Source organism: Heterodontus francisci, chromosome 19 (assembly GCF_036365525.1).
Source record: "Heterodontus francisci isolate sHetFra1 chromosome 19, sHetFra1.hap1, whole genome shotgun sequence".
Classification (NCBI taxonomy): domain Eukaryota; kingdom Metazoa; phylum Chordata; class Chondrichthyes; order Heterodontiformes; family Heterodontidae; genus Heterodontus; species Heterodontus francisci.
The window spans coordinates 79,059,407-79,074,027 of record NC_090389.1 but is presented as its reverse complement, the minus strand read 5'-3'; the positions used below and the strand labels follow the sequence as shown (position 1 = coordinate 79,074,027).

At 44.3% G+C, this 14,621-nt stretch overlaps 1 protein-coding gene across 3 annotated transcripts in view; it reads right to left on the bottom strand.

Annotated features, from left to right (window-relative positions):
- The window catches only part of LOC137380227 (ubiquitin-like modifier-activating enzyme 1), a 360,351-nt gene that overhangs the window by 129,251 nt on the left and 216,479 nt on the right, over window positions 1-14,621 (bottom strand). For all 3 annotated transcript variants that reach the window (XM_068052057.1, XM_068052058.1, XM_068052059.1), the window contains exons 19-21: window positions 6,387-6,576; window positions 4,453-4,541; window positions 963-1,055 (exon numbers count right to left, since the gene is read on the bottom strand). In XM_068052057.1, coding sequence (XP_067908158.1) covers window positions 963-1,055; window positions 4,453-4,541; window positions 6,387-6,576 — 372 coding nt within the window. The remainder of the gene's footprint in view (window positions 1-962; window positions 1,056-4,452; window positions 4,542-6,386; window positions 6,577-14,621) is intronic.

Here is a 14,621-nt window from a genome sequence, read left to right as displayed (position 1 = left end):
GAAGTAAACCTCAGCATAAATCACCATCTGGAGGAAAGGGAGAGACAAATTTTGGTTGGGTGGTGGGGGTGTGGGTGGGGTGGAGAAAATAGAAAATAATAGATAACCATCAGGAAAGATTGAACAGACTGGGACTCTTTTCTTTAGAAAAGAGAAGGCTGAGGAGTGACTTCATCGAGATCTGTAAGATTATGAAAGGGTTAGATAGGGTAGACCTACAGAAGATGTTTCCATTTGTGTGGGGGGGGGATCTAAACTAGGGATTGTTAACATAAAATAGTCAGCAATTAATCCAATAAACGTCTTTACCCAGAGAGTGGTTAGGAACTTGCTAATACATGAAGTGGTTGAGATGAATAGCATGGATGCATTTAAGGGGAATCTAGATCAGTACATGAAGGAGAAAGGAAGAGAAGGATATGTTAATATGGTTAGAAGTGCTAGGGTGGGAGGAAGCTCGTGTGGAGCATAAACACCAGCACAGACCAAATGGGCCAAATGGTTTGTCTCTGTGCTGTAAATTCTCTGTAATGACGAACAACATATGCAACATCCCCCCAGGGTTAATAATTGCTGGCAGTTCTATTTGCTGCTGCAACTGTTCAGTGCTAATATCCTGTGCATAATTGTTGGTATCAATCTTGTTTTGCAGATGTTACTGTGACAGAAAGCCTGTGCATACAGGTAGTGTGAAAGCTGGAGACCAATGTGGCAGGGACTGTCCTATTAGGGGTTACACACAATGATTAATTATTTCCAGGATGTTACTAACTCCATGACTGTTAATTGGGTCTCAAAGATTCCGGCTCAGCTCACTTGGCAAACATTAAACAGAAATCAGCACGCGTTGCGGTTTGTGCTCACAACACTCCCCCCACAACCCCTTACAGTGCAGGATCATGTTCTCTGACTTGTCTGTGCGTGCTGTTTCTGAGTGCTCTCTCCAGGTGCATGCTGCCTACCTTGTGGCGGTCGGCGGCTGGAATGTTGTAATTCTCTGCCCTCAGGTTAGAGGCAGCGACAATGAAATCCATGTGGAAGTTTGTGTCGTCGTCCTGCAATTTAAATAATTCTCATGACTAAAATACAAGAAATGTGCAGTTTTGCATAATATATAAAACAATCATAACCTTTTATCCATTTTATCAAATAAATGTCTTTCTTTTTTCAGTTCTTGTCCCCATGGTATCGCTCAGTTCTGGAGCTTAAAGCCCAAAATGCCTAATCTAGGCTGACATTCCCACTGCAGTGTTGAGGGAATTCTTCATTGCTGTTGTCCCCACAATGGAAAGCTAAACGAAGGCCCTGTCTGACCGCATGTTCATGATCCCACGCGCTGGTTCTTGAAGAAAAGCAGGGGCATTATCCTGTTGTCCAGGCAGCATTTGTTCCCCAACCAGTGTCACCTCAAAAAATATATTGGGTGGGTCATTCATTGCTGTTTGCAAGATGTCGTTGTTGCAAAATGGCTACTACACTATTCTGCTCCTCGGGCAACATCACCTTGACTTTCAGGCACAGGCATTCTTGGGGGAGATGATATCACTGGACAGCTTGTAATTGAGTCAGGAAATTTTTTTGGAGGGTTTTGGTTTCTAGCAGTTTATTCAAGGATCTGTGGATTTATTAATTACTTTTGATGAGTACATCTACAGAATGCAGCACCCTGCTAGTGACTATCTCCTGGGGGGTTGGAGGGGAGCAGATGGGGAAGAAAGGTAAACATGGTCTCTTTGCAGTCAAAGGTGCCAAGTGCTTAGTGATGCAAGTTCAGACTAAGTATTCGGTAATGTGAACTAGGCAGGTCCACAGTATTCCATTGCACTGCGAAAGACTGACCTGTCAGTCTGGTTCAGTAATGGAATGTGGAGTACACCCGTCACTGATCACTGGGATTCTCCCCACTCAGACCAAGTTGACCCTGAAAGCCAATACCAAAATGCAGAGTTTGGTCCAAGAAGTGGGAAGTTTAACAGTGCTCTATACTGAGAGTTCCAGCTGGCTAAATTTCAACAGCCCCCTTAGGTACACTTGGGAGGATCACTATGCTTTTGACTCTGCCAACCCACACTTAAGATCTCTGGACTTGGGCAAGTGGCATGTGTTCCAATAGGGATAGAGTGGACACCCTGTATTAAACAGAAATTCTACCTGAAATTCTCCGGCATGGATTTGATGGGTCAAATGGCCGCCTTCTCTGCCGTAATGAGACTATAACTCTAGGTGTAGAATGTTTGCCAAGAGCGCTACGAGCTTGTTTCAGAGGCTCTCAAAGGTGGCAATGGGTTACCACATGTGTCATAACATCTGACTGACAAAACATACTGAGCACAAGTCAACAGCAGTGAAGCTATCCCAGTACTGTAGGTAAGAGGATTGCTTTTTTGGGGGTATTTGGGGGAGAAATATTGACCCTTGTTATTAAAATAGAAATGCAGTTCCTAACCTGGACTACTTATTTATTTTGTTGAGGTAATAAATCCTGTTGCATCGTCACAATTGACCTGCACAGGCAGTTTAAGCTTTCAGTTTGCTTCAGAAGTTAAACAGATGTTTTGAGGTTAAAGGTTGCAGAAGCAACAAATGTTTTTTGTTAAAATTTTAAATCGATCCAATTTGCACAGGAAATGGGACGATAGCATAGATCTAGTTGAAACCAATTTAGAACCAATTTTTTTTAAATGAGAGGTGAGATTGGGGTTTGATGCTCCATGTAGCCCACTTCTAGCTCTCGGGTGTGTCTCAACACTTGAGTAGAAAGTAACTTTTTAAAAAGAAACTTTCATTACTGTCTTCACCCTGTGATGTGCAGAGGGCAGAGCAGGTGATCGTGGGTATGTCTTGCTTACTGGGAATCCTACATAAACCAAAATGAAGATGAACCGTTATTGTTGACCAACTTTTATTGCCCGAGGGAATTAAGAGACAAGCACACAGTGTGAAACTGTAGTCACATGTAGGCCAGACTACATAGTGGGTGGCAGGTTCCCTTCCGTGAAGAACATTAGTGAAGTAGTTGGATTATTCCAACAAACAGCAAGTTTCCGTGCCTACATTTGACAAATTTATTGAATTCAATTTCAAAATTTACCATGGTGTGATTTGAACTCATGACATCTGGGTTGTTAAACTAATACCATAACCATTAGGCAACCATAATCGTCAGAGAACAACCTATGGGAAAAAGATTCACACCTGAAATTCCTATTCTCCCTCCCTCTCCCTCCCCCTACAGCACCCCCGCACAGCACAGCAAGTTCCCAGCACAAGTAATGTGCTTTCCTAAAGAGAGGAAGATCAGAGAACAATTTCCTCTGGACATATTAATGCTCCACTTAGCGGCTGAACAGTAAAATAATGAAATGATTGAATTTATGACACACCTTATCATAGGAATGTCCAGTCTTTTGCCTTCATGAGAAGTATGGGCTATGGAGCCTCAAGGGGCCACACACAGTTTGAATCCATATGCCCATTAATTTACATTGATGTTGCTGGTGTTCACATGTTTTAGTACTCTAGCTAGGACTTATTGTTTCAAACCTCCATGCCCACAATCTTCAACAGGACAAACCAATAATAAAGAAACACAGATGCAAATAGGACTGTGTCATCTGGGCTATGAAGGCCTGGTTGCCTGGACTTTGCGGGCAGAAATGTTGAGACTCAGGGCTTGCGCATGGTCCAAGGACTGCAGGTTGGATCCACCTCCCTTCTCACATTGTGCATCTGCAAACAGTTAACACAATCGGCTACTTTTGAAGTGCAGTTTCTGCCATTATCCAAGAAGGGCACCAAGAAAGCTGTGAGTAAAGTCACAGCAAAGGGTGGCAAGAAACGGGAAAGGTTGAGGAAGGAGAGTTGCTCCATTTACATCTACAAAGCAATGAAGCAGTTTCGCTCAGAAACTAGCATCTCATCCAAGGTCATGAGCATTCTGAACTCCTTGTGAATGATATTTTCAAATGCATTGAGGGTGAGGTGTTCCTCCTGGCCTATCGCAACAAGTGCTCAACCCATTGGAGTCTGCTGCTGCCCAGGGGGCTTTGTGGAGGTTCAAAGGTCATGACCAACTACACCAGCACAGAATAAAACACCAGCAAAAACTAAAGAAGGCATTGTATGAAGGAGAAGCGATGGTGTTCCTGCTGATACAGAAAAAGCCAACACTGCAAACTACACTTTTCCACACAACAGAAGAATGTGTGAAGAGTAAACTATTGAAACAATTACATAAAAAAAAGGGTAAAGTAGAGCTCATCTGAGATCAACATTGCTCCATTAATCCTGTCAACAAGAGGAGGAGCCTACAAGTTTCCAACAAATCAGAATTTGAAGGTACATCTGACAGATGGAACTGCCAAGAATTCTCCAAGTGGGAAGTTGGGAAAATGCGACAAGATCATGCTCGAGGTTCTCGGACAAATCTGCAACAGGAGAGATTGAATTTACCTTCTCAAAGTCAATAGGCTGCATCACACATCCAGTAAAGTTCTTGCAAGAAGAAATGAGCTCTTTTAGTTCCACCAAATGCTCGTACTCTACACCAGAAAACAGTAAGGAGGTGAGTTTAGAGAAAGTTAATGGTATAATACGAAGCTGATGCAAACTCTTCTATTTTCTAAAAGGAGTAGAACATAGTTTGGTTTTATCCTTCAAATGTCATGAGGAACAATTTTTCTCCTAACAGAATAAGATCAGGAAAACTCAAACGGTCAAAAATGATCATCCATTTGTGTATTTTGATCTCTGCAACCTGTCTGAATGAGCTTTTTAATTGCACGTGCCCTTATTTTGGGCCAAGTCATTGGTGAAATGTTACAGGGATCATTAAACAGTAATTGTCAGGACACTGAGCTGCTTAATGAAAGACAATTGTGCTCCATCTTGACAAACCGCTATTATTCAGACCTGCTGAATTCAGCCTTGAGAATTTATTTTTCTGAACGTGGCAAAGATTTATCTTTTTTTTAAACAAGGAAACACATGAATGCACATACACTCACACACACATATATCAGTGAGCACGCTGACACTAATGCGAAGCAGTCACACTCCCAAGGCCATTACTGGAGCGTGTCTGCTTGACTATTTAAATAGCTGAACAGATCAGTTGCAGAGCTCGATGGAGGCTCGCAAAATTAAATTTTCAGATCAAATTTACAGAAAATAACAGCAGGAAAAAAAAAACATGGGGCACCGTGAGGGAAAAGGACTCAACATTCCCAGTACTCCACACAGCTGCTCTGAGCCTTCATGCAGATAGCGATCAAGTAGAATAGGCTGAGATTCTTGGGAATTTAGAAGAATGGGAGGTGATATTATTATTAGATGGCTTAACAAGGTGGATGCTGAAACACTGTTTCCACTGGCTGGAGAGTCCAAATATAGGGGCAATAGTCTCAGGATAAAGGGTCGGTCAGATGAGGAAAAATTTCTTCACGCAGAGAGGGTTGTGAATCTTTGGAATTCTCTACCCCCAAGGGTTGTAGATGCTCCGTGGTTGAGTCTATTCAAGGCTGAGACCGATAGATTTTTGGATACTAAGTGAATCAAGGGATATGCGAATGGACCAGGAAAGCAGAACTGATGTCGAAGTTCAGCCATGATCTTATTGAGTGGTGGAGCAGCTCGAGTGGCTAACTCATATTCTTATGTTCTTACAACGGAGGATTTGGATACACAATGACAAAATATAAATCAAGACGTGCACCCCCATCAAGACGTGCACATCCCACTCTTCTCCCACTGTGTTATTACGATAACCTGACAATCATGATAAACACGCACTGAAAGGTCATCACAGGCAAGGCGTTGCCTTTCACTTGGAACAAGGTGAATGACTCAAAAGGCGGGTGAGAGGATTTGAATTTCTGTGCTCAGCCAAAAAAAAGTAGAGAAAAAGAAAATTTGCGTCACAACGGAATATCGGGATCTAAGTCAGTTCCAGGACTTTCCTCGTTGCAAGTGACTTATTCCAGCCACATTGAGGTGGGAAGATGCAGAGCATGAGTCAGGCACTTCTGCCAAAGGAAGAAACTAGACTTTGGAGTGGAGTGGACTCCTAAGGCTGCCCCTTACACATCTCCAGTCACTTATATCGCTCATTGCAAGAGGTCAGGGAACAAATCTCCAGTCCTTTTATGTCAAGAATTGAATGTGATGTGAGGCCAAAATAATAATATAATCATACGGTAATAGCCTTTTATGATGCATATATATATTTTTCCTTTGCTTTTAAAAAAAAAGGATGATCCATGAAGGTGACCAGCTGGTTGGTACTGAAGGACAATGACAAGGTACCATTCTCTCTCTTATGTGATAAAGGTCACTCTGCTCAGGGACAATACACAAACACAAAGAGGATCATCAGTGGGCAAACCTACCTGCTGAACTTTCAGCCGCCTCCATCTCTGTGTCGTTGGTGTGGATTGTGACCCCCGATTTTGGGGTGAATGGAGGAACAACAACCGACAGAAGTATCTGCTGGATTGCAGCTCTGTCCTTAGAGCCCGTTATGAAATAGTTCTCTGCATGCAGGTTAGCTGCTGCTACAATGTAGTCCATGTGGAGGGGCTGTTAATTTAAGAGGAAGAAAATCATCCAATGCACACAATGTTGTTCAATAAAAGGTAAACCCGGCGTAGCAAACTAATTAAAATAGAGGTATATCAGACAAGTTTGTATACTTTGTCCACAGTTCCAAATGTTTACAAGTACGTACGCACCTATGTCTAATTGCTCCCAAATTTACTAAATTTTCAAATATAACTTATGCACTTCAAAATGCCTTGCTTAAATCGAGAATAGAGCCAGCTGGAGCAGGGTTTGGCGTGTATCCTGTTGGGACAGAGGGCAGCACGGCCAATCAGAGTGAGCTATAACATTACAGGCTGTTTGGATTGTACTCAATGATAAGCTGACTGTTGTCTCAGATTGTCTTTGTAACTCTGCCTAATACGACATTCGAACAAGAGGAAAGAAAGGGAAATGAAGCTCAGGATGTGACGATGGGGTACCGCCCATGAAACTTTGAAAAGACTTGAGTATTGCTGAAAGTAGAGACATTTTGTCGAAGCTTTTAGTCTTGCGCTCATCAGGACAATTCGCAAGGATACCAATGTAAGGGAAGTGTTACGACCAGATGAGAAAGGGGTCTAGGGGTTCCCTCTCAGCCTTTTCCTGGTTTGACCGTAACAGGGTTCAATTTTTAAAACACCGTGTTTTAGCTTCCCCTCAGTGAATCCTTGCTCACTGCTCTCCAATTGTAATGGCAAAGAAATCAACCAGACAGGTTTTCTTAGATTTAAACAAGAAAGGTGTAAATCATGACTTGTCGTGTCCATCATGCAGTTTGGTTGGTTCAGAAGATAGGTCTTCTCAAGCTTGGCAGTTAACTGTCAGTCACCATAATCTGGTGCATTATTAACCTCAAAACACTAATTTGGTTAAAACTACTAAAAATACGCAATGCGACCACACTAGCATGCACATGCGATAAACACACACGCAGATGGAGATGGAAAAGGAGAAAGAATCAAGGGGGAAGGTTTGAAGCCTCATTCTTGGCAGGTGTGGTTTTCCTCACAGAAGCAACAAATTTATACAGCATGAGAAGAGAATGCTGATTGGTTGGCAAAGTGGACTCTGATTGGTAGAGGCATTGCCTTGGAGAATGCACCAGTTTGCAAACTGCATGATGGACACAAGCCATGATTTACAGCTGTGGAGAGAACGGTTTACAACTATTCCAAAGTCTATACCTAACCTCTCCCCTTTCTGCAATTAGGTTTTATGCCCAATCGTGCAGGGTGGCTGTATTTTAGTTTTCTACCTGGTATTGTGTGTTGTCTGGTTGCCCCAACACCCTACATTGAGATATTTTTGTTCCACAGAGATATATTTGAATTGGGATATGGACCTCAAATATCCGAGATCACGTTCTGCCACTGTAACCATGACAGAGTGGGACCTGCCCCTCGCTGGTGAGAAGGCATTCCGATTCTACCAGAGGTCAGGACCAGGTTCTGGATATTTAACTAGAACAGGTGGGTACATGCACTTGTATTGGCAGCTCTTGGGTACCCACTTGGGAGATGGCAGTGGGGGGTTGGGTGGCGTGCGACAGGGGAGCAAAATGTGGCACTTGATACCCATGTGCATGAATTATATATCAGGTTGCTATTATCTGGAGTGTTCCAGGCCATGACCCCAACCTGGAACATGCCTGCACACCCCACTTTTGTTGCTGCAGACAACAGGACTGTGCCAGTCTCTTGCTGCCATCTGGGTCATTCTGGGCTCAGGTGGGGGCAGCAGTGGACTCTCCCATCCTGCTGGCTCCAACTTCTTTTAGGGTCAGTAGTCCGGGGGCGGGCTTCCGCTCATTCCTACCTCAACAGGAATCGTCTGTGACAAAAGCAAAATACTGCGGATGCTGAAAATCTAAAATAAAAACTGAAAGTGATGGAAATACTCAGCAGGTCTGGCAGCATCTGTGGAGAGAGAAGCAGAGTTAACGTTTCAGGTCCATGACCCTTCATCAGAACTGGGAATAGTTAGAAATGTAATAGGTTTTAAGCAAGTGAAAGGGGTGGGGGGAGGGGGGGGGGGGCGGGGGGAAGGTGGGAAAAAGAACAAAGGGGAAGGTCTGTGATAGGATGGAATATAGGAGAGATTAAATGACAAAAGAGTTGGTGGTGCAGGGCCAAAGGGACAAGTAAAGAAACAAGAGATGTGTCCAGAGGAGGTGTGAATGGCAGAATGAGGAACAACTGCCATCCAAAAGCAAACTGGAGACTGGAGAACAGCTAATGTGGTCCCACTATTTAAGAAAGGTTGTAGAGATAAGCTAGGGAACTACAGACCAGCGAGTCTCAAGTCAGTGGTAGGGAAACTATTGGAGAAAATTCTGAAGGAGAGAATCTATCACCATTTGGAGAGGCAAAATTTGATTAGGAATAGTCAGCATGGCTTTGTCAGAAGGAGGTCATGCCTAACAAATTTGATTGAATTTTTTGAGCATGTGACCAGGTGTGTAGATGAGGGTAGTGCAGTTGATGTAGTTTACATGGATTTCAGCAAAGCCTTTTGACAAGATCCCACATGGGAGACTTATCAAGAAAGCAAATGCACATGGGATACAGGGTAACTTGATAAGGTGGATTCAAAATTGGCTTAGCTGTAGGAGACAGAGAGCGATGACAGACGGCTGTTTTAGTGACTGGAAGCCAGTGTCCAGTGACGTTCCACAGGGATCTGTGCTGGGTCCCCTATTGTTTGTCATTTATATAAACGACATAGATGACTATGTGGCGGGTAGGATCAGTAAGTTCGCGGATGACACAAAGATTGGCCGAGTGGTTAACAGTGAGGTGGAGTGTCTTGGGTTACAGGAAGATATAGATGGGATGGTCAAATGGGCAGAAAAGTGGCAGATGGAATTTAACGCTGAAAAGTGTGAGGTGATACACTTTGGAAGGAGTAATGTGACACAGAAGTATTCAATGAATGGCCTGACACTGGAAAGTTCCAAGGAACAAAGGGACCTTGGCGTGTTTGTCCATAGATCTCAAAAGGCAGAAGGGCAGGTTAATAGGGTGGTGAAAAAGGCATATGGGACACTTGCCTTTATCAATCGATGCATAGATTACAAAAGCAGGGAGGTCATGTTGGAGTTGTACAGAACTTTGGTAAGGCCACAGCTGGAGTACTGTGTGCAATTCTGGTCGCCACATTATAGGAAGGATGTGATTGCATTGGAGGGGGTGCAGAGGCGATTCACCAGGATGTTGCCTGGGATGGAACATTTAAGCTATGAAGAGAGGTTGGATAGGCTTGGGTTGTTTTCACTGGAGCAGAGAAGACTGAGGGGTGACCTGATCGAGGTGTACAAGATTATGAGGGGCATGGACAGGGTGGATAGGGAGAAGCTATTCCCTAGTTGAAGGGTCAGTTATGAGGGGTCACATATTTAAGGGGAGGGGCGGGAGGTTTAAGGGGGATTTGAGGAAGAACATTTTTACCCAGAGGATGTTGACGGTCTGGAATGCCCTGCCTGGGAGGGTGGTAGAGGCAGGTTGCCTTACATCCTTTAAAAAGTACCTGGATGAGCACTTGTCACGTCATAACATTCAAGGCTATGGCCAAGTGCTGGCAAATGGGATTAGGTAGACAAGTCAGGTGTTTTAATGCATTGGTGCAGACTCGATGGGCCGAAGGGCCTCTTCTGCACTGTAGTATTCTGTGATTCTGTGAAAAACGAGAGAAAAACCAAAAGAAACAAAATGGGGCAAAGGTTAAGGTCTGAAATTCTTGAACTCAGTGTTGAGTCTGGAAGGACGATTTGCATGTAAATTGCTGTATCGACAGGAAGGACTGTTTGGGGCTTTGGACGGAGAGGAGAAAGGAGGTGAAAGGGCAGGTGCTGCATTTCCTGTGCCTTCATGGAAAGGTGCCGCGAGAAGGGGAGGATGTGTTGGGGGGATTGAGGAGTGGACCAGGGTGTCACGGATGAAACAGTCCCTTTGGAATGCTGCGAGGGGAGGGGAGGGAAAGTTGTGTTTGGTAGAGGCATCTTTCTGGAGGTGGCGGAAATGGCGAAGGAATCTGCTGTGGTCTGATCTTCCTGAATTCCACAGCTGCCCAAAATCCACCTTGGCTGCGCCACTAGCCCCACAGAAATTTTGTGCCATTTTCTATGTAATTTAATTACTCATATCTCTGCACTTCTCCAATTCTAGCTTCTTGTGCATCCTGACTTTAATTGTTTCACCATTGGTAGCCATTGGGGCGGCACCGCAGCCTCACAGCTCCAGCGACCTGGGTTCGATTCTGGGTACTGCCTGTGCGGAGTTTGCAAGTTCTCCCTGTGACTGCGTGGGTTACCGCCAGGTGCTCCGGTTTCCTTCCACAGCCAAAGACTTGCAGGTTGATAGGTAAATTGGCCATTGTAAATTTCCCCTAGTGTAGGTAGGTGGTCGGGGAATTGAGGGGATGTGGTTAATGTAGGATTAGTATAAATGGGTGGTTGTTGGTCGGCACAGACTCGGTGGGCCGAAGGGCCTGTTTCAGTGCTGTGTCTCTAAATAAATAAATTCCTTCAGCTCTGGAATTCCCTCCTCTAAATCTCTTTGCCCCTCCAACTCTCTCTCCTCCTCTAAGATGCTCCTTAAAATCTACTTCTTTGACCAAAGTTTTGGTCACCTGTCCTTATAGCTCCCTATATGGCTCGGTGTCAAATTGTGTCTGATAACTCTCTTCTGAAGGGCATTGGGATGCTTTACTCCATTAAAGAAACTATACAAATGCAAGTTGTTGTTGTTGTTGGATATGTAGGAAAGAGCAAAATCAGTTCCAATAACAAGTGGACAATGCCAATGAGTCATACCGAAGCCTTGTTTTTATTGAAGTTGCTGCTTTGATGTTTTACATTTAATGATTTCTCTGGGGAACATCTCCAACTCTACAAATTTAGCAGGGTGTACACACGAGAAGCAATTCCAAAAAATACAGTACAAAGCAAGAGTACTGCACTCAGGCTGGTCCTGTGACATGAAGTATTCATGGGCTGAGTGGAAGGATCTGTTTAGAACCCTTGTACTATTGGGTTTGTCCATATCCTGGTACTTTGAGGTGGTGGAACTATGTTTGCCTGCTTCATAATGAAAGAGGAATTGAAAAGAAAATGAACGAAAGGAGAACAATCAAAATAAGAACAGATGCAGGTGTTACCTTGGAGAGCTAATTATCAAAGGAATCGAGAACGATGGGATTGTGAAAATCTAACAGAATGGGTATGAATGAATCATAAAAATTAGTCACACTGCACCAGCACTGGTAAACTCACTGAATTAATGACAGAACCAGTCTGCCTAGAGAGGATAAGGAAACATTGAGATTTTGGGTTCAGGATTCCTATAGCCAACTGTAATGCTTGAACAGAAATTATATCTGTGCCATGAAAGCACCTGTGAAATGCACACAGATAAAGGATGCCTCTCAAGCTGTTGAACAGCTGCCATTCCAATTCAGAGCTTACAGAGAATAACAAACCTCCCTCACTGATATTTCCTGACTCAACACCAGTCACTGCGCTTCAAAGCAGTGTACACTGCGTGTAAAGCTGGATATGGCACTATACAAATGCAAGGATTATTGGAGTAATAGGGCAGCAATCAATTCACAGTGTTTAGATTGCATCATTGGAGTGAGGCAACAAGATCAAATTATTCATTTAGCCCACACACCTTGAATTCCTCTTAATAGGCTAGTTATCAACCATCTATTGTTTCTATTCCATCATCTTTTTTGGGAGTTGAAGTATAAATCCTCCCTTCTTGGTTTACTGTTTCGTCTTCACTACTTATTTTTGGAACCATTGCTCTCGTCCAGTAAGTCTCAGGGCCATGTGGCGGAGCTTCCTGGGCAGTTTTAAAGCTACACCGTACAGCCAACAAGAATGCTGCACTGGGCCATCACACAACAGGGAGTCAATGACAACATTGACCCTCCCCACCCTGCTCCACCACTGAGTTTCTCATCTCAGCCAGCTTACCTTGGGGAGGTCCCAAGTGGTGGCCAAGGGAAGTCCTTCTCCTCCCCCAACTCTCCAACAAATGAAAGGAAAAATAAAGTCGGATGGGCACTCATCCAGAGATGCTTCCCCTGGCTCAGAGGGCCACTGGTGGGGCTGGGGAGTGGGTGGCCTGCCTGTTGTGCCATCTTTGCCCAACTTTGGTATTTACCGTGGAGAAGGTCATGGAAGCTAATGAGTTCAAGGGAGGGAACAGTGATATCCTGGAGCATATCAACATTACAAAAGAAGAGGTGTTGGACGTTTTGAAGTGCATTAAGTTAGATAAATCCCCAGGGCCTGACCAGGTGTATCCTAGGATGCTATGGAAAGCAAGGGAGGAGATTGCTGGGGCATGGCAGAGATTTTTGCATCATCGTTAGCCATGGGCGAGGTACCGGAAGACTGGAGGATAGCTAATGTTGTGCTTTTATTTAGGAAGGGCAGCAGGGATAAGCCAGGGAACGACAGGCCGGTGAGCTTTACATCAGTGGTGGGAAAGTTATTGGAAGGGATTCTGAGAGACAGGATTTATATGCATTTGGAAAGGCAAGGTCTGATTAGGGATAGTCAGCGAGGCTTTGTGCATGGGAAAACATGTCTCCCGAACTTGATTGAGTTTTTTGAGGAGGTGACCAAGAGGATTGACGAGGGCAGGGCGGTGGACGTTGTCTACATGGACTTTAGCAAGGTCTTTGACAAGGTCCGGCATGGTAGGCTGGTCCAGAAGGTTCGAACACATGGGATCCAGGGTGAGCTAGCCAATTGGATACAAAATTGGCTTGGTGATAGGAGGCAGAGGGTGGTAGTGGAGGGTTGTTTTTCAGATTGGAGGCCGGTGACCAGTGGTGTGCCGCAGGGATCAGTGCTGGGCCCTCTGTTGTTTGTCATATATATTAATGACTAGGATGTGAATGTAGGGGGCATGATTAGTAAGTTTGCAGATGACACCAAAATTGGTGGCATAGTGGACAGTGAAAAAAGTTGTCCAAGGTTATAACAGGATATAAATCAACTGGGAAAGTGGGCAAGGGATTGGCAAATGGAATTTAACGCAGACAAGTGCGAAGTAAAGCATTTTGGGAAGTTAAACCAGGGCAGGACATATACAGTGAATGGCAGGGCCCTGGAGAGTGTTGTTGAGCAGAGAGACCTTGGGGTGCAAGTACATAGTTCCCTGAAAGTGGCAACACAAGAAGACAGGGTGGTGAAGAAGCCGTATGGCATGCTTGCCTTCATTGGCCAAGGCAATGAGTACAAGAGTTGGGACGTCATGTTACAGTTGTACATAACGTTGGTTAGGCCGCATTTGGAGTACTGTGTGCAGTTCTGGTCGCCGCACGACATGAAAGATGTGATTAAGCTAGAGAGGGTGCAGAAAAGATTCACAAGGATGTTGTCTGGTTTGGAGGGCTTGAGTTATAAAGAGAGATTGGATAGGCTGGGTCTGTTTTCCCTGGAGCGAAGGAGGCTGAGAGGGGACATGATAGAGGTATATAAAATGATGAGAGGCATAGATATTGTAGATAGCCAGAGTCTGTTTCCCATGGTAGGGGTGACTAAAACTAGAGGGCATGGATTTAAGGTGAGAGGGAGGAGGTTTAAAGGGGATCAAAGGGGTAAATTTTTCACACAAAGAATAGTGGGTACATGGAATGAGCTGCCAGAGGAGGTGGTGGAGGCAGGAACAGTAGTGACATTTAAGAGGCATCTGGACAGATACTTGAATGAGCAAGGCATAGAGGGATATGGAATTAATGCAGGTAGATGGGATTAGTATAGACAGGCATTATGGTCGGCATGGACGCGGTGGGTCAAAGGGCCTGTTTCTATGCTGTACGACTCTATGACACTAAATACAGAGGGAAAGCTGGAGGGGTGTTTATGCACAAATATAAAAGAAAAAGCTGCAACTGTCAAAGGCGGCGTCAACTTTCCAAAAAGCACAGAAAAACCTGTTGCAATAGCGAACACTCAATGTAGCTTTCCTCAAAGTGATGTTTCACATGGGTGGAGTCTCATTACGCTCCTGAATGAAGTAATAGCT